The following is a 24235-nucleotide window of genomic DNA, read 5'->3' on the forward strand; positions in this document are numbered from 1 at the left end:
GTGTGGATGTAAAGCTCAGCCAAGCCCTAACTCTCCTAAGCTGCCTGAAAACTTTCACTCCCTTTAAAAGAGCAGGTTGCAAATAAAACTTGCTATCACCACCATTTTTTGGATGCATGCTGGTATTTGACACAGCCTCAGGGAAGGCAGTGTGGCAGTGACACACAGGTGGCATCAAGCTGCAGCTGATGTAGCCAGAGGGAGCCCCACTCTCTGCTCTGAGCACTGGCACCATGCACCCAACACGCTGAACCTCCCCGCGGGGAGCACGTGGAGTCTTGGGTTTTATCATTTGGGAGCAAAGGCCCCAGGATTTTCTCTTCCTTCTTTCTACTCCTTCCCCTGAGAAGCTGTGGGTTCCCACATAGCAGCTATTTCTTCAGTTCTTTCCAGAGCAGCTCTTTTGTTTTTCTTGTAAATGAGTTTGTTGATGCAAACCAAAATTTGAATCCCGCTGCTGTCAGATGGGGTGGGCAGCATGTTCTGCCTCAATTCCCTTGTGACTTCAGTAGGTAGCCACAGTATAGCAGAGCTCCTGTTTTCCACTGTATTTTATTGCACTTGTACTTTGGAAAATCTCAGATCTTAATCTGCTTGGGTAAATTGTTTGGAGGAAACCAGCAGCCCTACAACCGACACACACTTTCCCCTCGTGGCAGCTATGGCGAAATGCTCTCCCAGCTGCAGAATTATTTGCAGTTTCAAATTCCTGGTTGCAAGAATTTGAAGCTGCATGACTTTCTCAACTGGTTATAACCAAGAGGTGAGGTGAAATAACATGAATTAACCTCATGGGCTGCAAATGGCTGCTACAGTGGGGAGCTGGGATTTGTGAGTGCAGTGATCAACAGTCTCCAGGGGCCTTCTGCTGCTTCTTGCTCAGAAGCTCTGTGGGACCACAGGCAAGGGGCTGCTCCTCACTCTGCACTCTGCCCACCTGGGCCCATGGATTAGTAAAGCTTTATGCTGCTCAGGGAAGAGGCTGCATCATCTTCCCTTGCCAGTACTGAGCAGCACTAAAGGATTCTGCATCTGGAGTGCTACTATCATCAGAGGTAAACACTGAATATTTTTAAAGTTCATAAGGAGGGCAGGAAACACTAATGGTCACTTCTGTAAAATTACTGAGCTGTCCACATAGCCTCTAGCAGTCAGCTCTGTGAGGAAAGGTTAAGTGCTTACATAAGGCCTTCCATACTTCCATGCTTTTAACTGTTACTGAATTCAATATATGTGAGCTTGCTGTAAGCTTATAAACTTTGCAGGAGTAATGCTATCACCCTTTAGGTATGTGTATATTCCCTTTCACATGTCAGCACAGAGCTGCCCAGAACTGAGAAAGCAAATCAGGATTTGCAAAAGCTTTCCGAAAATTTCATTAAGCCATTCCTATAAAAAAAAATTAAAAGTTTTGGTGGTCAAATACGGATACTTAAGAAAATGTGAGGTATGCTTGGTTTCAGTGTCTCAGGAAGAACATGATATGCAGTCATCTCAAAAAATAAATGTCACAAAGAAGCAGAAAGAATTCACCTGGTTTAACTTCAGAAGACCAACCTGGACATAGTCCTGAGGTTTACAATCAGCCAAAGTCTACAGTGACTTCAAAGGGAAAGTTCCCAGGGTGTCAGCTACAAGAATGTTCCTTGAACTGCTCAGACAACAGAATGGCATTACTCATGACTCCTCTATAAGATAATTAATCATGACATGCATTTTTAAAAATTTCTTTACATGGCACAGCTAATGGAAGAACCAGGCTGAAAAATTAGTCCTAACAATTAAATAGGGGATCATTCCTGAACAATTAGTGTAAGTTCCTGTAGAATATACTGATCCATGTATTACAAATTACTACAAAACAAATAAAATATGCTGATTTATATGCAGAAAATAAAAACCACATGCTGCTCCACAGCAGAAGGGAACGTCATTGCATACTCTGTGTTCTATGTAACAGAGACACCTGCATTAATATTCCTTTATTAGATCCTTAAGTTCAGCTGCTTTACAGAACACAGGTTGGTTGCAGAAGAGATTTTGACCATGAAAGATTAAACAGTTGACTCAGATGCACCAAGTTAACTGGTGGCAGAGACCATTCTCCTGTTCTCCAGCCTCATCCATCACAACTTAAAAGGCAGGAAAAAAAATCTTCTATGCCACTGCTGGGATACACAACTGTGAATGGTGCTTGGTGGCCTGCTCTGCTCCAGTTTCAGTCTCCTGAGTCCTTTCCTCTTTCCAGGTGCAGGATTTACTCACAGTTAGAAAAATTGCTCACTTTCTAACTGATCCCAGACCCCTCTTAAACAGCTGTGAGTCCCTGATATGTCTCCTAGGTCTGGAAGTTTCTTGCTCCCAGGGGCTGGATGAAGGGGCCATACCCTGAGCCCTGTCCCCCTGCCCCTTCCCAGGCAGACAGGGAAGGGGGCTGAGCCCCATGGCACTGCACAGCTGGGATGCAGCAGAGGGAAAGTAATTCCCACCACTCAAAAGGCCAGCTACAGCATCCCCTAAGGGATCTGTACTTTACCCAAAAAGTACTATTATGTCTTCATGAACAGCGTGTACAGTGAGAGAACAGGCAGAGGCAGATAGCCACAGACAGGAACATTTACATCTCATTTACAAATGAGAGTATTCATCACCACAGGTCATGTCCCATCACTTCTCACCACGTTGTAGTGGTTGGTATGTGGGTTAGCCTAGCCAGAAAAGGAGCTGCTTGTCAAATAACACTCCTTCACTGCTAAAAACAAGGTGGAGTCAGAGCACAAATTACACTTAGGTCTGTGCCAGTTGTTACAGACTGACATGAAAGCCTAAGCATTTGATTATGTTTTAAATATCCAGATAGCAGTCTGGTCAACTGGACTGATTCTTCCTATAGGCAGGTTACTGTATTGAGATGAACTACTGGATTCTTACTTTTAATCTAAAAATAGAGGTTCAGGACCCTGCAAGAATGGTAAAAACAGTAAATTGCAAGGGTGAGGAGAAAATTTTAAAATCCTACAGAATTCACAGAGTTCAGTAAATTTTATTTGTGATCTCTGTGCTTACCCCATTGATATAAAGTGATTATTAATATTCCTGCATAAGCAGTAAGCTGAGCCTTTGGCTTATTTCTCAAAAGTTAAAGGAATTTGGTGCCAAGGAATTGGTACCAAATATGCTTTCTTGTGCTTTTTAGCTTAGAAGAAAAAAAAAGACACTCATGGCCAGTGGGTTCAATGGAAAATGATGGTAACTTTGCCATGTTCCATTAAAAAATAATATCATTGAGCTTGAATTGAGCCGTTGCTTCATGCCCAAATTTTGAGGCTTCTTTCTTTTGAAAGAAAACAAATACACACCTCATGTAGAAGATCAAGACAGTGGCATAAGACAGGAGCTGTTGGAAAGATCAACACTAAGCTGTGTCAAGCTAAAGAAAGCTTCTCTCTCATACTGAAAAGAATGAATAAAAATTACAAGACCTGAGGAAGAGAAGGGGGAAGAGATTCCCCTTTCCTCAAATCGAGCGTGAACTACGGCATCGAACTAAGCTTTAAGCACAATCAGAAATGGGGGGGACTTAGTGCCTCACACCAAGGAGTACTTTCTAGACTGCTAAATCCTGAAATAAGTAGGTAGAAAAGCAGGGGCATGTCAGTTGTGGCTCCTTTTGTATTGTTATTACTGTCTGCAGCAAGAGTTTCAAGCAGGATTTGTGGTGTGGGTGACAGCTTAAGAGGGAAGAGATTAATATTTTATACAGCAGAAGCATCATGAAGCTGTTCCAAAGCATGGACAAAGCATGCAAACAAAAATGCAACTGTGGCCACTGTCAGAATCTATTTAAAAGTCTATTTAAGAGCTGAATTTGTACCCACTGAATAGTGTCAGGGAATGCAGTGGCATTATTCTCAGACTAAGACAAAGAGTGTAAGATTCTAGTCGTAAAATTAATAGCTGTGTTTACAAGGTCTTTAAGATGCTGCCTATTTTTACTCAGTGAATCATTGCCCTTCTTTACAAAGTATATTTCATTAATCTTAGCAATGCACTCAAATCTCAGTGGAGTTGCTCTGCTTACATACCAAATCTGATGTTCTAAGTCTAAACTATTTGTCATAGTATTCAACTTTAATAAAATCTGTATTTATTGGAAGATACCGTTTCCTCACATTATCTTAAATCAAAACAACTGATTCCTGTCAAGCTATTTCTCTCCCTCTTCCCCCTCCCTAGAGGAAAACATTAAGATTTATAAAAAGCAAAATTCACTCCTGTGCAAAATTTTGCAATCCTAAAACTTAGCTTTATCCTCCAGCTGAACATCATCTACTAAGATCAAATGAAACTCCATCTGCAGTGAGATATTAGAGGAGTTAATACATCACTTGTTTGTGTTTTTTTAAATGCAGTCATTGTGATTTGCAATCAGTCCAGATGAAAATATAACAGTAATAGTGCATATCTATGTTAGCAAAGCACCTGCAAATCTCATCATCTTTTTAATGAAACAAGCAAAATCTCCTTAAAAAACAGTCTTCCCACAATTATCTGCTGGAATTAGGCATCAGGCCCTCTAACAACTTACACAAAATGTGATTTTTTTTTATACAAGAAGGCAAGAGCCAGGAATGGGAAGAATTTCACTGATGAGCAACTGCTCAAATTGCCTCTGTCAACAAATTGTTCACATCATGGGACTATTCACATCTGAAACTTATTACCTGCCTCAGTGTTTATAAAATGGCATCTTCAGCTGGCACCTGCACTGGCAGGTTCACACAGGCAGCATTTCTTCATTCCCCTTTAAGATGTGATGCTGCATCCCAAGATCTGAGAGATAACAGCGAGCACAGAGATGAACAAAGGGCAGAGGTCAAAGCTTTGCTGCCTGCTCTCCTTGGTATCTGGCCCTAGAAACAAGCCAGACCGCTCACATTTACCTCTTCCCTGCACAGAATACACATTTTAACAGTTTAATATCCAGTAGTTAATTCCCTCTTTTAATTTCTTCTCAGCTCATTGTATCTAAAAGCTGATTTTTTTTTTTTTTTTTATCCCTAAGTATTTTTTAAAATTTAGGCCAGGGACTCTGAACAAAAGCATGCTCTGTCCTCACCTTGTAAAATATTTCTGGGCTTCTAAACAAGCTTCATGCCTTCACACAGCTGGTAAACGTTTGCTCAAAAATATATTCCAACAATCCCTTTGAAAAAGATTTGTAACATATAGACTTGAGCTTCATCTTGGAAGCATCATTCATACAGCACGCCCATAAGTTTTTAAAAGCTGCCTTCTACTTACTTCACTCTTTGCAATTACCAGTTTGCTTATATCAACCACCACACCAAGGCCTTGGGGAGGTCACTCAATAAATAATAAATTTCCCTATCTGTTTTCCCAGCTACGCTGACGAGCCAGAGTTTACTTCCTTCACTTGCCTCCATGAACAATCCCAGTGTCATGGTATTATTCAAGCCATAAGCTGCTATATAAGCAAGGATAAATTATTAGCAACCTGAAATGCTGGCAAGGTTAACCATTAACTTGTTGTGCAGTCAGATTACAGCATTACTTTTAGGCAAGCTCTGTGCAGGGCAGGCTCCTACCTGTGCCACCTCCAGAGCCCTTGGTGGCCTCTGGTATTTATGACACACAGAAAAGAGAAATGTGTTCCCCAGGAGAGCTGGAGGCAAAGAGCATCCCAAAAAAGGAAGAGAAAACAATATGCTGAATCCATCAAAGATTGTTACTTCATAGACTTTTCACAGCCAAATAAACATTGTGCAGCTGGAGGTCTGCATGAGCCAGAATAACAAATGTCCCGAGACCTGCTAGAGATTTTGGATTAGGCTGTCTGATGGAAGAGGTTGATCCTGTGCATGCATGCATGGGCAGAGGCAAGTGTTTACTGTACATGTCCTGAAGATTTTTACCTGAAAACACCTTTCTTTTTATTTTTCTTCTTTTTTTTTTTTTTTTTTTTTTTTTTTTTGTTCCCATGATTGGCAGGGTCTGGGGATGGGGGTTCATTTCTCAGTGTGTTGTGGCCAGTGGCCCACTGGCAGGTATCACACTCCTCTGGGGCATTAGGAGTGAGCACTGACAACAGCCTCAGAGATTTGATGGGTACATTTTACAGTGCCCATTTTAAGAGTGTTCACCTGGGACCTTGTCCCTCAGCCCTTGGTGCAACCCTCATTTCTTTGCCAATCTTCAGTTGTCTCAGGAATGGCTCCTTCAAACACTGCCATCAGCTGGCAAATTCCTACATTTCTCGTTCCCTTTTCCTCCCCACCTCTGGAAGAAGCTGGCTGTACTCACAGCTGCCTGGGCAGGTGGATTTTGACACTTTTGAGCAGTGATTTTCTTGGCAGTGACCTTCCCCAACAATTCTTAAGAAACTAAATTGTTTTTGGAGAGGGGGCCCTGCTGTGAGTCAGTAGCAGCTGACAAGATGGAAAATCAGGGATAAGAATTTGACAGAGGAGCAGGGCTGCTCACAGGGTGCCACAGAGGTCTGCAACAGGACTCAGACTATTCAGTGTATTTATAAATGGTCTGGAAAAGAGATGGCATCTGCTGCCAAGATGAGTTTCTTCAGGACAGTTGTAACAAAAACAGCCTGCAAAGAGTTGCAGGAGTATTTTGCAGTACTAAATCACTTAAAAATTAGGAGGGAAAATAAGCTATATTCTGTGTCAGCACAGGATTGCTCATGAAAGAAAACAACTCTCGCTATATCCACCAAACAATGGGCTCCAAATTAAACATTGCAGCTCAGGAGACACATTTCTGAGGTCACCATCAATAGGCCTAGTAATGAATACTTGTGGCAGTGGGAAAAAAGCGCAAACAAACATCAAGTGAAGATGGTGACAAGAAGAAAGTGCGAAGTGGTCAGCATCACTGTGCCACTGCCCACAGTGCACACCAGTGCCAGGTAGTTTTGGTCACCCAATTCAAAAAAGGACACAGAATTAGAAGATGCAGAGGGACAGAGATGACTTGGACCTTTCAGCCCTTTCAGCCTGGAGATACACTATTTATTAGAGGACATGATAAAAGGTTATAAAATCATGGATGGTCTAATATAAATCACAGAAGCAATGAAATCAACATGTTAAAAAAAAAAGTTAAAACCAAACCAGCACAGCAAAAAAACCAGAAATATTTGATTGATTTGTGGATAATTCCCTTTCCTCCCCCTCCAAGACACTTCCACGTCTTCACAACGACTGCTTTCTGGGGCTGCCAAAACATAAGTCATGCATTGACCAAGTCCCTCACAAAGGACACATGTGGGGAAGCTTGCATGCTTTTCTTACATGATGGAACTCATCACCACAGAAAGCTGCTCAGGCCAAAAGCAGAAATGTGATCAAAAAAAATGGATTAAATAAATTAACAAAGGATAGATCCCTCTGTTAAGTCCCACAGGGTCCCTTCTGCTCAGTAAGTCCCTTGAATGGGAGGTTGAAAAATTCAGCCTGAGGGGGGATTGTGATATCCACGTCTTTCCACAGGCACCTGCTGCTATTCAGTGTCCATCAGTGACATGTGACAAGAAGGAGATTTACCTCAAATGCTTTTCTGTTCTATCACCAGATCTCCACACCAGAGTGTTGAAGTTTTGTGGGGTTTTTTTCATTCCTGAACCATTCCTGTCTCTCACCCAGCAAAGAGTGAAAGGAGGTGCACACTAAACACACAAGGCTTGCAGGACAGGTGTATGGTAACCCTGAGAGAACCTTACATCATATGTAAATCATCTGGATAGCTCTTCCCAAAACTCTGCTCCTGCTGAAATAAACAAAGCACAAACTTTCCCAGATGCATGCTTCATGAGGAATTCTCACTCAACGTATGATTTTTATTTTGGCATCCTCAGAAAACACAAAACCGTGATTCAAAGATGGAATGTTGATGTGGAATTGCTACAGAGGGAGATAGAAAGGGTTTATTGATAGATTAGTCCAAAGTCCTGTATTTGTAAGCTTTTTCACAGTTTCCAAATGTTGCACTGGGCAACATCCTTCCTCTCATAGTAAGATTAAGGATGAGTGTCTAGACTCCCCTAATTTTCCATAACTGATAGCCAAGTAAAATCTCCTCTGCAAAACTTGCATGGTGAGCAGTTGCATTTTTGTGCAACAAAAGAGGAAAAGTAGGTTGTTCCACTGATTGCTGCAGGAGAAAGGTTTGCTGTGCAAGTAGCAAGATCACCCCTACAAAAAACAACCCTATTGATTTCCAGAGTTCTTTTCACTAAAACTCCTCCTCCTTCTTAGAGACCCAGAGCACTGGGAAAATAAAGAAACCACTTCTGTAACAACCAAAACTGAAGAAGATGGAAGAAAGAACATTGGCTGAAGAGATTGCCAATACAATCGTCATCCCCAGAAAGAAACAAAATCTAAGAGGGAAGAGGAAGTTGAAATCAGCAGAAAGCTAAGGACAAGCATTAAACAACACCAGTATGAATGAATATGTATCTACATGTATCTATATCTTCCTCAAGAGATTCTGGCAGCCTTGGCTAAATGATGATTTAGTCTGGCATGATTCTTTCCAACTCATCAGCTTGTTGAAGGTGTCAGCTCCCTTGCACTGCCTACAGGAACACTTTGATGGAAGTGTCACGGAGGACTCACTGCTGCTGTTCTCACTTGGCATCATTGACATCTTCCCTTTGTTTCTGAATCTCCTCTTCTTCCAGCTGCATTTCTCTCTTTTTTTAGCCTTTTTTTTTCCCCCAGAAGAGGAGATCTTCCATCAGTGCCTTCTGCAGATGCTGCTAAGTGAACACCACTGTAATGTTACAGCATTTTTCCATTCTCCTGGCAGGTAGGCCCTTTCCTGGGACACACAAGATAAAATTGAGGGAGAACTCTGAGGCAGGCAGAGTCTAAAGCTTTCATTGTAAATAAAGACTTCCTATAGAGCCATGAAGTTCTCTCCTAACACATGCATGGAGAGGAAAAAAAAATAACAGTTTCAGTCATTTTAGACAGGAACCTTGTCACACAGACTAAACACTGACCAAAGAGCAACCAAGGATAATAGGAGTGTGTAAATACATAAAGTCTTACATGTGGCCAGGAAACTGACATTTAATCCAAACTAATTAAATGTGTTTAAAACAGTACATCAAAGACTTCTCAAATTCAAAGGTGGTGTCAGAAACAGAAGACAGGGAAAATAAACTAGACAGAGAAGTGGGAAGAACAAAACATGGGAATTTTGGTCTAGAAAAGTTTAGACAACTCCAATAGTGAGAGGAAATAAAATCATCCAAATTTATTCACTAGGAGAATGATGCTAGGAAAAAGGGATGGGTTCAGGAGCACTGGGAACCAGCAAACAGCATCCAAAAAAGTCATCATTCTCCACACCCACACAAGGTAAAGATTGGCCCTTTGAGTAGTGAAGCAAAAGAGGTATTGTATGAAAAATACGGCAACTTCTAGAACTTGCAACATAACCTCAGCCTACCAGGAAAAGCCAGGCTCACAGTGAAATCATGCATTCAATGGGACCCAAGAGAATACTCAACCAAGGCAAAAAATAGCTGCTGCAGCTTATTCACTGCCTCTCTGGCATCCTGGGGACAACAAGGAGCTCCTCCAGCAACCTCAGCAGGAGAAACTGCTCAGAAATAGCCTGATGAAATACCCTGGGGGTCCTGCCCCTTCCCCAGGGCCCGTCCCCACCACAGAAGCTGTTCTGGCTGGTTTTGAGGTGCAGCAGGGTGAGGAGCAGGTTCAGCCTGGCTGGGGAACCCACTGCCAGGAGGGAACTCCAATGCTGAATGCACAAAATCTGAGCTGGGCCATCCAAGCTGACAGGCTGGAAGAAGGAAAGAACAAATCCTGCTTGACTTGGCAAGACCGTAACTGGTGAGGCACAGAAAGTACCTGGAAAAATGAAAACTGTACAAAAGGGATTGCATGAGCAAAGGAGATGGGAGATGGGAGTAAAAAAAAAAAAAAAAAAAAACCAAAAAAAATCCAAGATTTCTTGGGCTCATTAAAAAAAATCTAGAGAGACAGACACATAAATGGAGTCATTTTTACACCAAAATGTTTCATACCTTAAAAAGTACATGGCAGACCAGGGAAAAGATGACATAGTAGGCCTTTCCCCATGGCTTCCAGTAGTTTCCCTTTAGTTCTCTCAGTGTGGTTTTACTGCTGGAATAGCTCTGCTGCAGAGAGAGCTGCCTGCTCCCTGAGCACAAACAAGCTGCATTTCCAACCAGCAAGCAGTGCCCATGAAGTCCATGGGACTACTCATGCATAGCAAACACATCCCTAGGTGCTGGAAATGATGGATATAGACATTTTTCAGCCTTGGCTGTACCACCAAAAACTTCTCTGTGAATAACTATTCTCATCCTGGAATGCAGACAGCCTTCACTATTTGCATTATTTGCTCCCAGGTCTGAATTGAGGCTCAAGTACCTGTGTGTAATTTTGCTCCTTTCAGCCTCCCCTTCTTCCCTGAATAACTGCTTTTGACTGTTTTTTAACCATATCTGAAAGGACATTATATGAGCTAGAAGCAGCTGGGCCGGTTGAACAGCCTCATCCATCTTCTTCCTCACCTGTGTTTTGTTCCATCCTTTCATTTTTAACAGGCAGCTTGGTGCATTTTTTTTAATTAATCATCATCATCTTTGCAATATTTTCTTTAGATTGTTTACTTTAATTTTGGTTTCCCTACTTAATCTTTTTCACAAAGCCGTACGCATTTTTAAATCTTCCAAGGAAAATAATTACAAAGATAATCCAGCTGAGTGTAATCAAACTGCAGGGTTCTTTATTTTCCTGGCCTTTTAATTTAATTTCACATCCTGTGGTCTTAAAGAAATATTAGGATTATATCATCTTGTTATTGTTTAGATTACATGCCAGTAAAAATAGGGGGTAACCAATTCTCTTCTTCCCTACTGCCACACAAAAAACTCACACAGCACACAGAATATTTTCAAAATAAAGATGCAGGGGAAGATCTCAGATGAGCATGAGTTAGATCCCTAACTCCCAGTTTTCTGTCCTGTGTTTATTTGGTTGAATTTTTACGTAAGAAGAGTAACTGCTTTGATAAAATAATCTTTAAAAGTTTTTCAGTGCAACAATATGGGTCCTGATGTGATATTGTAGCTTTCCCTGGATCAATACAAACCAGAAGTCATCCACAGAGTAACACTGGCAGAAAACCAGCGTGGGAGAAGAATCAATCAGCTGAACAACAAAACCACAACTGGTGTCTCTATGCTGCAGGAGGACCCTGCCCCATCCTAGCAGTCAGTTTTGAGGTTTGTGGGGATCAGAACACATCTGCAGAAGTCTGACTGCACAGCTAGGGCTTCAGACTCTTCCCTGCAAACATCCAAGTCCTCAGCACATAGGTCTTCATCCTCTGAGCTGGGAAGAGATCACTGGCAGCTCTCAGCTAGCACAGCAGTACCTGGAAAGGGAGCTCACTTTCCAAGAAGTCAGCCAGGATGCAATTGTGAGGTCTTTGTTGTGTATTTTTTCCAGGAGAAACACTCTGTGCTGTCCACAGGTATAAAGGAAAAAGGAAGCACTACCAGCCACCAAGCAAGTGTAATATACAGGGTGTAAAGCAGCAAAGTCAGAGCTGCTGAATTCCTCTTAAGCTGTTTCTCCTTCAAAATGGGGCAGCACATGCCAACCAAACTCACTGGGGACAAAGGCATGGACAGGTAGGGCTCATCTTGGGGCATAACTGTATTTAAAACTTTCATTCTGGAGCTGTTTATCACAGAGACACGTGGGCTGGTTTGGTCCACGTGCTGCTGCTCTGGCAACACTCAGCAGAGCATCACTAAAACCACCTCTTTTGGGTATTTTTGACTAAGTTCTCAGAGTATTCTTAACTAAGACAAAAAAAAATGTCATAAAGTTATGTCAATGTCTTGTATAAGTACTGAAAATTCTTTTCTGAGTGGATAATTTCAGCAACACTAAGTTAAAACCTTCTCAGAAAAAGAACATACTGATAACAGAGACAGGCAGTCTCTTAGATTTATTATTTTGCACTTGAGGAAAGCAATCCCATGAGATTAATGGAGCAGATGTAAGTAGTTCTACTCAAACCTCCACAGTTAACATTTGTACTAAAAGTTTTACTACATAATAGGTTCTCTGTGTTAATAAACTGGCTCACCACTAAATATTTTTTAAATGCCTACAAACCCAACAAGACAGATAGCAATCAGGCCATAACAGTTCCACACAACAACACAGGAAGGAGCATGGTCCTCTCTCCAGTGAAAAAGTTTGGATGGAAGAGCTCTTGATTTCTCCAGCATTGCCACATCCCCAGCCCTGCTGCCCATGTCTGCAGACTGGAGAACCCCAGAGTGTCCACCAAGGGCATAGCTACAGCTCTACCTTGCTCTGCATCAGCCCTGCTATCAAAAAATATTAAAAAAAACAGCATAGGAAATATATTTCAAGCCAGTTCCATACACACATTTGCCCTAAGCCAGGCGTGGCTACAGAACTAATTGCCTTCTCTAAAAAGTAACTTTGAAGTGATTCAGACTTACACATTCTTTTCAGAAAGTCCTGAAAAATCGTCTTTTCTGAATTTCCTTGATCAAAATATGAGATAGTCTTGACTCTTCTGGGTACTTTTTTTTTCCCCCAGAAAGAACTGGTTCCAGGAAACTATTTTTTAATACTACTGCTTGAAAGCACCCTGTTGCATCTGAAGCAATGGCTGACTCCATTCTTGAAATACTTTTTTTGAAAGCTATTACAGTGGCGAGCTTCTCTTGAACTCAAAAAAGAAAACTAAACCGAGACACCACATGGAAGCTTCCTCTGCTTACAATGTTTTTCACAGAAGGCATTTTGGGTTTACTTCAAGGGATGGAGGACAGGACCTTAGATTCTGCATTCAGTGCAACCATATTCTCCATAGAGTTTTGGCTGTCACTACAGCCACCTTCTTTCCTTCAAAATATGCTTTTCATTGTTCTCCTGCCCTTTTTCCAACTGCTCTGCAGCCAAGTTCTTGGAAAGCAATCACGCTTCACGTTTAGGATTTATTGCTAGTCTTCTGCCAGTACGGACACACACAAATCTCTCCTGTGATCATCCTGCAAAAGCAAGCTAAAAATACAGCAATTTGTGAACATTTTGCATGTTATATGGCATCAGTGTGCATGCATCAAAACATTCTGAGCGTATGAAAGGTCGGCCCTTTTGTCTAGGTCACTAGAAGGCTCTGCTTGGGTGCCATAAATAAGTTTATTTTAGAATTCCAGCCTACCTAAAAAGGGAAAAAAGCATTTGCATTGTGTTTCAGTGGTTGAAGATTTTTTTTACCACTGTTATGTGGTAAACTTTGTGCTTTAGAAACTCTAGGTTTGACAAAAAAAACACAGTTCATCTTCCAAAGTGGCTGTTTTAAAGCTAATGACTAAATTAGACATCACAGTTATCATTAAAACTTCAAAGTGGTGAGAATTATCTGTTTGTACAATTTTTTTAAGGATTTTGCCATTTTAGACTCAAATTGTATTTCTGTTTTGAAATGTATTTTGGGTTGTCTGAGGAAACTCATACCCAGAAAAGCATCAGGAAACATCAGGGAAGGCTGATTTTATGGCTAGGAAGAACAGTTCATGAGGAAGAATATTCAGGTGATCACCATGCCTTGGTTATGCTTTTCAGACCATATTGTTTATTTTTATTACAAACACTGTAGATTATTTTTACTACAAACACTGTAGTATTGTATTACAAACACTGTAGTATTGTATTACAAACACTGTCCTCTTTGAAAGTCTTGTATTTTAGCGGCTTATTGCTTTTTACAGGCAAGGGTAGATTCAAGACTCTGTGGATACAATTGAAATTCCAGATTAGGATTGTTAAAGTTCCTCTGAGACCTTGGGACACTCAGTTCTTGGTCTCTCCTGGCTCCTTGTCTCTGATGATGCCCTCTGTCAAACAACCACAAATTTGGAAGGTGACCTGGGACTCACTGCCCAGCCTGGACTGGTTGCTGGCAGCGTGGTGGATCTCCAGCGCTCACGGCCGGCTGGTTCTGAGCCTCAGCCACCACTGCTGAGACTCAGGAACACGAAGGCTGATGAAAAGAAAGGTCAGTGAAATGGCTTTAGACTGCCAGAGGGCAGGGTTAGATGGGATCTTGGGAAGGAATTGCTCCCTGTGAGGGTAGGGAGGCCCTGACAGAGGGTGCAAGAGAAGCTGTGGATCCCAGTCCCTGGCAGTGTCCAAGGCCAGGCTGGACAGGGCTTGGAGCAGCCTGGGATGGTGCAAGGTGTCCCTGCCCATGGCAGGGGGTGGAACTTTAATGTCCCTTCCAACCCAACCATTCTATGATGCCATGAAGATCCAGATAAATGTTTTATCACCTCATAATCTGGGGTTCTTACTCAACCCAAAATGAGCACAATCGTTATTGTTTTGATTTTCTTTTTATGAGTCTCATCTTTCTTGTCTTCCCTTTTTAGCTTATTCTTCTCTCCAGGCAATACTAGATAGTTCCCAAATACCTATTTGGTTCCTATAATTAAACCAGATGTATTTTCTGTTCAGTCTGAAAAGAGATTAGTGATTTGTGAAATGGGACTTTGCATTCAAGAAATGAGAAATTACAGTTGAGGAAAAAGCGTAAATTTACTCCTAATAAATAATGAATGGACTTTCAAATGCAGTAAATCTCCATTCTTACATGTTCAAACTGACAGACTTCTGAGTATAACAAGTAACTTATGTGTAATTTTGTGTCAAAACCTTCATATTCTGCAAAAATATTACAATTTCCTGAAATTTATTCTCTGCTCAAAATTATTCACTGAAATGCATTTTTGTATGTGAACCACATTTACTCTTTTTGTTGCTCTAATAAGATTACTCATGTATCACATGGCATCAGTTAATTCTGGGTGTGCTTCTCATTGTGATCATCAGGATTTAAGTGCAAGTATTTGTGTAGCAGTTATAAAACTTGCCCCCTGGTATTTCAGCTAGAAAGCTCACTTTACATCAGGGGTGAAGGAACTTAGACAAGGGACTACAGGGAAAAAAAAAAAAAAAGCTATCAAGGCCAGAGCAAAAGAGTTGCAAAATTTAAACCAATATTTGTTATAAAACATTTGTGGTGGCCACTCAGCCCTACTTCTGACTCCCTCAAACGTCCTCACTGCTGGATTTCACACTGCAGCTCTACCTAAACCTCTCCTTGACATTCCCTTTGCTACTGAGAGTAGGTTTGTGTTCCTTGTGCAATTCTGACAAAACTTCTGCCTTTACTGACATTTGCAGAGTGGTTCCATCATTTTTCTTCTCCTAACATTAAGGACCACACTGCAGGCACCAACCAGCACGCGATTGAGCTAATACACCTTTTAATTTTGACTTCACAAGTGGAAACACACAAGCACTTACTTGGCTTAGGCTACACGTTCACCCAGCTAAACCTATAGATGGAGTCTGCAGAACCTGGAACAAACTTGTTTTTGTTTTAGATACCGTAATCTTCAATATTTTAACTCTTGGTCTTACATGTGGTGTCTGCCTTCTTCATCTGCAATGAAAGCCACCCACATTACTTGCTGCAAATTTTAAAACAACTTTACTCACAGCAGCTTGCAACAATGACTGAAGTGTGGCAACCTATCTCATACAGCAATAGTACTTGTGGCTCTGTTGCCAGGTACATCATTTGCCCTTGTTCTTCCTTTAAAAAAAAAAAAAAAAAAAAAAAAAAAAAAAAAAAAAAAAAAAAAAAAAAAAAGCTTTAAAATAAATTAGCAACAGGCCTCTGAAATATGTTGTTGGAGGTTCATACATGATTTAAAGAACACTTGGAATGTAGTTTGGAGGAAATCTTGATAAATTTCTGCCATTTGGATTATAGCTAACAGCTTCTTTAATGCAACTCTAACACAATAAAGCAACATGACTGTAACCATCTTCCTGAGAATGGTAGAAAAGGACCATAAAACTGAGCAGCACATTTAAAATTACTTGCAAAATATCAGCTCTCTGTAAACAACACACAATAACTGTAATTAATACCAGTCCTTTAAAGTATTTCTAAAGTAAAGTATTCCTAAAGTCTACTGAAATCTAAACCAGCATTGTGTGACTGGTCGCAACAACTACATCCTAAACAACATTAAAAATGACAACAGAATATAAAATCTCCATCAGAAGTCAAAAAGTTATAATTCACTGATCTGCTGAACACCTTTGCCCTTATTATTTGTAGAGCTTTTTTGGGGATGATCTCAGGACTTTACTCTTTAGCTAAGCCTCAAAAGTTCAACAGCCTGTGAGTTATATAAACACTACTTTACAATTTGAGTTATTTTCCCAGCAAAAGGATCGCTCCAGGGGCAGACTATTTCAATGATCTCTCTTACAAAATGAACGCTGCTTTACTCGTAGTTCCACAACTTCAGAAGCTGAAGCCCACCCAAGCGGTGCCCAGCCTCGCTCGCAGGCAGCTCCAGCGCTCCGGCGGACAGCGGAGAACAGCCTGCAGGTTGTACCGCACCTAATAACGCCTGGTCCAGCAAGTGCTTTCAGGGAAGAAACTCTGACCAAGGGCTTGGAAAAATGCCTTATTTTAAGCAGCAAGCAAGTAAATAAACAGAAACATAAAAATGGGTTGGAGCAGACAGAAGGCGATCGCGTCTTGGCAGCGATGCCGCAGCCGTGAGACGTGTTGCTTGTGCGAGGCGCTCCCGCTCCAGCCGGAGGGATGCTCCCGGGCGGACGGGGCTCCGCGGGGAGCCCCGAGCCTCGGCCCCGCCGTGCCCGGCGCCCGGCTCCGCGCCCCGCAGCCGCGGGAGGATTTCCGCCCGCGCGGGGAGAGGAAACCGCGTCCGCTCCCGACGCGGGGAAAGAATGCCCCGGGAGCCCGATCCACCGGTGGTTGTCGGGGCTCGGTTCTGCGAGCCCGCGGGGTCGGGACGGGGATGCTGCCGGGAGCCCCCGCCGCAGCCGGCAGCCGAGCGTCTTTGCAGGGCGCCCCGCGCCGGGCAGCGGCGGCTCCGCGCCCGCGGCTCCGGCTTCGCCCGGAGCATCCCCGCCGCCCCAGCGCGGCGGCGGCCGCGGGGGACAGCCCCCGCTCGGAGACCCCCGCGCCACCCGCGGGCGGAGGCTGAGCCCCCAGCCCCTCCGTCCGGCTCCGGCTGGGGACAAACACGCTCTCAACAATGGGCATGTTTGCAGCAACATGATCTCACCTAATAACGCCGAATAAGGCAATGACTGTACGGGGAAGCGATACGATCCTGCCGGTCTCACCACACGGCGCGGAAAGCTATTTGCAGATTTGCTAAGCCCTTTTGAATGAATGCATCTGCAGCTGACCTTTAACAATAGACGCTGAAATAGCACAATCTGTGGGACCAGATTTGAGGGGGGGAGGCGGGAAGGGGGAAGGAAGAGATGGGTGAATATTGTAATCTCTGCAATCTCATTCACTTCCTTTCCCAAACCCCCGCGCACAGGGAAAAACAGCGGTATTTTCCTTTTCACCGGGGCTCCGTCTCAAACAAGCCGTTTCCAACGCCGGCACAGCCACATGGCACCCCGAGAACCACCGCCGGCGGGACCGGCGCGCATCCCCTCCGGTGCCCGCCCGCATCCCGCGGGCATCGCTCCGCGGAGGGGCGACTGCGACAAGGATGCTCCAGCCCCCTCTCCCCTCCCGCCGCTCTCTCACCTTCCCTGGCTTTCAGCAAAACGGTGTTGGCAACGATGTTTTCCAGCTCCATTGACGAGCTCGGGCAGCGCAGGCAGCGGCACTGCAGCAGGACGTCACTCCGAGGTGCGGAGTCTCCGGGCGACCACCCGCCTCCTGCCCCTAGCGCGCTGTCCCCCCGCGCATCATCCCCGCCTGCCCGCCCGCTCCCCCGCGCTCCCCGGGCGGAGGCGGCGCTCCCCGCACTGCCTGCTCCGCCGCGCCCCGCTACTCCATCCTCCGCCCCGCCGGCTCCCCCGGTGGTTTGAGGGCTCGGGCGCTCCTGCCTCCCTCCCTCGGGGGTGTGGCACCGCGGAGCGGCCCCGCAGCCCCGCGCAGGCGCCGGCCCCGCCGGGCCGGGCACGCCGGGACGTGTAGTCCTGGGGCGGCCCCGCCGCACCTGGCGCCGGCTCCGCAGCCGCGCAGGGTCCCCAGGGAGGGACGGTCACTGTCCGCCTCGGGGAGGGGGAGAGCACGGGCAGGGGCACGGACAGGGGCTGGCCAGAGCGTCCCGGGCGGCGGGGATGGGTGTTCGCCGCCGGGGATGCGCGGTGCGATGCTCGGGGCTCCCGCGGTCCTGGCTCCGGCGCAGCCCTGGTGCCGCGCTCCATCCCGCGGCGGCGGCCCGGGGCTCCGCTTGTCCTTCCCGCGGTCCCCAGGGCTCCCCGGCCGGCTCTTCGTGCTTGTCACCCCTCCGCAGGTGCCCACACTCGTGGGAAGGGGTCGCCGACACCCGGCAGATGTCTTCCGCCCCCCCGCCTTCTCCTCGGGACGAGGCTTCTCGCCTTTCTCGGGATCTCAAAAGCCCCTACAGAAGAACCCGAGGGAACCCCATCTCTTCCGCCACACCATTGTTTTCATCCTTGTAAGGAACTGTGTGAAGCATCAGCCACTTGTGGAAAGTTTGTGAATTTTAAGCACTAGATTACAACATAAACTCTCTCCTGTCTACATAGGACAGATGCTCATGTCAGCATGATTCTGATTTTCCTAGCAACGGGGTAGATCGATTCATCAGGTCAAGCAATGAAACAGAAATAAAAACGACCCATTACTCTCACTGACACTCTTCCTCTATCTATATTTGCATTGATTAAATCCACATGAAGCAAATCAAATTAACATGCACTTTCTTGTAAGTGGAGCATAGATACTACTCTTTTCTTCTTCTTCTTTTTTTTTTTTATTGTACCAATTTGTTTCTTTCCACAGCCACACAGAAATGGCCTGCAATAGCAGAGCTTGCAGACTGCCTAGAACACATTTTCTGAACATAGGAAATAGATGAGAAATGCATTTAATGAATAATGCCTTGGGGGTAAAATTGCTACAATAAATGCCTTTTGTACCTGATTAAGTGTCAAAGGTTTGACCTTTGAAAGTTATTTTGCATAGCAGGTGGCACTGCTATGCGCAATCTTCCACAGCCTTTCTCTCCTGTCGCTTCAGAAAAACATTCAGCTTTCAGAGCCATTCCATGTTGTGGTTACTTTCTTTGTAATACAAGTTCTATACAGCAGCAGTTGTGTCTGTAAGTACCGGAAGATTTTTCTCTGATTAAATAATTCTTGAGGGAGAAATTGCTTCCTGGAAACCAGAGCCTTAGCACAGAGATGAGGTTCCTAAGGAGCATCTGCCCTGCTTGTTGTTTGAACTCTTCTGTGCAAGCACTGATGTAAACAGACCAGATTATGCTCAGTTCTAAGTGCACTCCACATCCCTGCCCAGCCTCCCACTAATGATCATCAGAAGGACAATGCAAACATCGCAACAAGGCTGATGGTCGGTGGAAGACAGAATTTTTATTATACAGAATGTTTTTAATGCTACAAGCAACTCCTCTCTCCAGAGGACAAATGAAGGCGTGTGTCTAAGTGCCCACTTTGTGAAGCACCACTCACTGCAGCAGCACTGGCATATTGCTGTTTCTTCTGCACCTCAGGATGAGACTGATCGGTGGGATTTACCTTCATGGGAGACTCCTCAGGGAGCACTGACTGTGTTTGGTGAGTTATTTTTATAGAGGTGCCTGAATGAAGAGGGCAGATCTTGAAGAGCTCGAGTATGAGTTGCACTGGAAATCAGCATGTGCACCCAACAGCTCTACTGCTCCTCTTATCTAATATCTGTATGTACCTCGAGATATGTGGAGTCACCCACAGTGTTGCCCTGTGGGACAAAAGCATGACTCCAGCACGCTGATATTGTCCTGTATAGTTTCAAATATCTAATTCTTGAAAGGGCAAACCTATTTATCAAAAGAGTTACGACAGATCTGTCTGGAGTTTGGAAATCCCACGGAGCTACCTAGCGTTCATGAGCGGCGCAGCTCCCGCAGGCTCCACGATCCTGGCGCCAGAGGCACGCTCACCCAGCTCCCGCAGGAGCAGGGACAGCCCGGCAGCAGCGTGTGTGCTGTGACACAGGGGTTATTCCAGCTCGGCTGCGTGGCTGGGCGTTGAAGTGGACCAGAGGCAGCCACATAACTTAAATGTGGCTGAGTGCAGGGAGCGGGGGTAGCTGAGCTCTGCTACTGGGCTGCTGAGGGTCTGCAATGTGTGTCTGACTTACACATCTACATGGAGAGCAGCGATCTGACTCCATGCCTATGGGGAAGACCAATGGAAGGGTTTTTTTGTCAATATTCTTATGTTAACTAACAAAGCCCCTCTTGTTTCTAATAAATCTGACTCACTGTGGGGCACTAGGACATGGAAGGAGGTGTGTTCCCTAGCACGCAGTAGCACTACTTTGAAAAACAAAATCAAAGTGATTAGTCCTCACTGCATCTCTCTTTTCTACTGCATTTTTTAAGCCTGATTAAACCCCTGATATATGACAAAGGGGTCTGAGATGGATGGCCCCTTTCATGGATGTGGCTCCCCATGTGTTGCCAGAGCAAGTTCCACTGCACAGAAAAGTCTATCAGTTGGCTTTTGCAAAACCTACTGCAGCATTTGGACTCTTACCTCATGAGTGCTTCACAGCTGTCAGCATCTTCATTCTCATGTCACCTGGAACAAGTGGTTCACAAAACCAACAAAAAAAATCAGGAAGAGGTAGATTTATTTATATTCATTTTCTCTTGTGGCGACACAAGTCCTTTAATTTCAAGCTATGTCCCCACCTGATTTAATGGAACAGTCAGGTTCTCTGTGACAGAGGGAGAAGGAAACAGGAGACATGTAAATCTGTTCCTCTGTTTATCTGACTCTATTCACTCTTGTAAAATGGTGCTGAAATACGTGGACTCAAAGACAGGGTGGCAGAGAAGGAATGCAGGGAAGGAACACAGGACTCTTTTGCTGGCCGAAATATCCTGATTCAACATTTGAATGAGAAAAGGAAAATTTAGTCTGAATCATATGCAGAAGCAACCAGTATTGGAAGGAGAAAAAAAAAAAAAAAAAGAAGAGGCTACCAAAAAAAAATTCATATGCTAAAAAATGTACTTTCTAAGGTGCTTTAAAAATGTGCTTTAAAATTTCCATCTGAAGTTATTCAGGAGAGGCTCCTAAAAACCTAAAAGTGCTGAACATCAGGGTAAAGCAGGACTGGCAGCCATCTTTCCTTTATGGGAAAAGCGAGGTTTGTAAATGAAACGCCGACACCGAGCGAGACCCAAATGCATCAGTGTAATAGGAACAGGGAAGCAGCGAGGCACAGTGTGATATTCTGAGCCACTCGAAGGATGAGTCATCGGCAGGGTGGGCTCGCACAGCTCCAGCCAGAAACACAGCAGCAACACACCCAGTTTTATCCTGGCTCCAGAGAAAAACTGCTCAGCCTCAGCACGGCCGCCTCGACAGCGAAGGATAAGACCCCCGCTGGACCAGGTGTCAGAAAGGCTTTTGCCTATACTTATCAACTGGAAACATACCCTAACAGCAGCTATCTCCTAAATCCATGTTCTAACACTTAATTAATGCAGTAAAGCCCGTTCATGATTAGCCCTAAGCTGGATTGTGCTTGGGATTGCTTCTGGAACTTATTGCTACGAACGGGCAAATTCTTTCTCCTCCTGCTGAGCTTGGGTATCAGCAGGTGGGAGCACACAGGCCTGTGAGAGCGTTTGCAGGCAGCTGGAATATTTTTCCAGCGCCCCTGTGTGCAAGGACAGAGGCTGCCATCTACCAACAGTCACGGGGTGATGCATCGTGTTGCCTAAGCCAACTTTTTGCTTTGGTTTAGATAGAAATGTTTACGCCTCTGTTGATTTTTCCCATTTCCCAGCCTCTTTTTCAGTTACCTATTTCCTCATGGTAGATGACAAATGATTGTTACAACATTTGAGCACATGGAATAACATAACCTTCTAGAAGATGAGCAGATTTTACTCTTAAACAAACAGATATATGTATCCCATACTCTGCACAGTATTTGCCACTCAGTGATCCACAGCAGCAGTTCCCATTTGGGATTTGCTTATCCCTTTTATCAAGTGTAGAGAGAAACAGCCACTTTTCCCCTAAAATTCTGTTGTGTGAACGATGATCTTTCAAAGAGCTCTTTAAAATCTAACACTTACAAAACAATAATGGAAACAACACACAAGCATTATCTGTATTTTTTAACAACCGATCTTGTAGTTTTTCACCAGAAAGACATAGTTAACTATTCTCAGATAGGAAAAGAGAGGCACAAAATGGGAGCAGGCAGATAAGTATCCTAACCAAAAAGAACATTCATATCTCTCATTATCTATTCAAGTGCCTTATGGACTTCTCTGTACCTTGTATACCAACTTCTCCTTAAAGCCTGCTGAAATCCCTGGAGAGTTTTTCACCAACTTCACATGTCAATTTGAATCAGACTTAAAGACAGCAAAGGAGACAACCAACAAGATTTGAAAAAAGATGTGCCTATGGTATCACTCGGTAGATTGATTTTGAGCTTTGGATGTCAATAAGAACCAGGTTTAGCAGCTGCTCAAGCCTGTGCCAGATCCAGAGCTGAGGAAAATGGAACAACTTTTATCAGGTGCACTTTGGCAGTGACAAGGTTCATCTTCAGATTGTGGGGATGCTCATTTTGCAAAAGCAAAATGGAAAATACCCCCAATTAAATGGCAGTAGTTCAAGCTTTTGCACAGAAGTCTGAGAAGCTGAGTTACACTGCCTCCATGACAAAGCATGAGCAATATTTCCCCACCTGCAAGCCAAGAGTTTAAACAAAGAGTTTTAAACAAATATAACTTTCCGGGGATGGGGGGAAGGGCATTGGTTTAGAATACATCAACTTAGAAGTTTTGTGAATAATCATCTGTGGATGAGACAGCCATCCTCAGGAAATCCGAGCAACAGCCTTTTTCTGGCTGCCACAATGCAGCTCCCACACCTGAGGGAAAGGAACCCAGCCACTCCTGGGCACACAGTTTGCTGCCCAGCCCCAGGGCACTCCTCTGGGTGAGCACATCTCTGTGCCAGGTTTCAGACCTGGCCATGCCATCCTGCACTGCTCTGGAAAGAATCAGCCCAGGTAATGGCTGATGGGCTTGCTGCTCTCCACCTACAGCCACTGCTCCACAGGTGTCCCAGGCTCAGCTTCACTGCTCACTGCTCTGCTTGCAGCAGCACAAAGACCTCCCACACCTCTACTCTGGTCACAATCTCCACAATTGCTCCTTCCCTCTCCTAATCCAAGGCTGCAGACTAGGGCACAGCTCACCCACACTCTACCTGACATACTTTCTAATGTACAAATTGTTTACTCCCTTCCACTTTCATGTTTTGAGTAGATAACATTATTCTGGCCGCTCTGCTAGGAATTACTTTCTTTTTTGAGAAGATTTTCAGAGCCACATTTCCAGCTGTCATTGGCTACATCTGGATTAATAAATTCAAGGTGCCAGTGACTGAAATTTGCCATGATGTTAAGTGCCCAGAAAGGTCTAAGCACACTTTTGGACAACACCAACTAATACTGCCCCAAACAATTCCTAGGCATAGTAGGGAGTTAATACCAGCTAGTTGTCAACTCTAACAGGCAGGTTGAACACAATCCTCCCTCTTTTGAAGGCTCAGAGATTCACTATTACAACGGTGACTGGACCATGCAGATGGATCAGTACCAGGAATAAGTTCAGAAGCATAGATTTAGCATTCATTGAGTTCATCCCAGTTCAACTTTAGTAACTAGAAGTTATTAAAACCAGAAGGGAAACTGGGTTCAGCTTGGTTTAATTGTTTAGATGAAGGAACACAAAGAAAGAAGCTAGGAGCTGCGAAGATGGTGAAGGGCCTTGAGGGGATGCTGTATGAGGAGCGGCTGAGGGCACCTGGTCTGTTCAGCCTGGAGAAGACTGAGGGGACAACACATTGCAGTCTACAACTTTGTGAGAGGAAGAGGAGGGGGCAGACACTGATCTCTGCTCTGTGGTGATCAGTGACAGGACCTGAGGGAATGGCCTGAAGTTGAGTCAGAAGAGGTTTAGGTTGTATATTAGAAAAACCATCAGGTTTTAGAAAAAACA

The 24235-nt window shown here is 44.3% G+C and overlaps 1 protein-coding gene across 1 annotated transcript in view; it reads right to left on the minus strand.

The window, feature by feature from the left end:
• GRK5 (G protein-coupled receptor kinase 5) overlaps positions 1 to 17884 on the minus strand; it is a 148362-nt gene extending 130478 nt beyond the window's left edge. Inside the window, exon 1 of the mRNA XM_053949551.1 lies at positions 17746 to 17884. Coding sequence (XP_053805526.1) covers positions 17746 to 17797 — 52 coding nt within the window. The 5' untranslated portion in view covers positions 17798 to 17884. The remainder of the gene's footprint in view (positions 1 to 17745) is intronic.
• Positions 17885 to 24235: the final 6351 nt, after the last annotated feature.

Source organism: Vidua chalybeata, chromosome 8, assembly GCF_026979565.1.
Source record: "Vidua chalybeata isolate OUT-0048 chromosome 8, bVidCha1 merged haplotype, whole genome shotgun sequence".
Taxonomy (NCBI): Eukaryota; Metazoa; Chordata; class Aves; order Passeriformes; family Viduidae; genus Vidua; species Vidua chalybeata.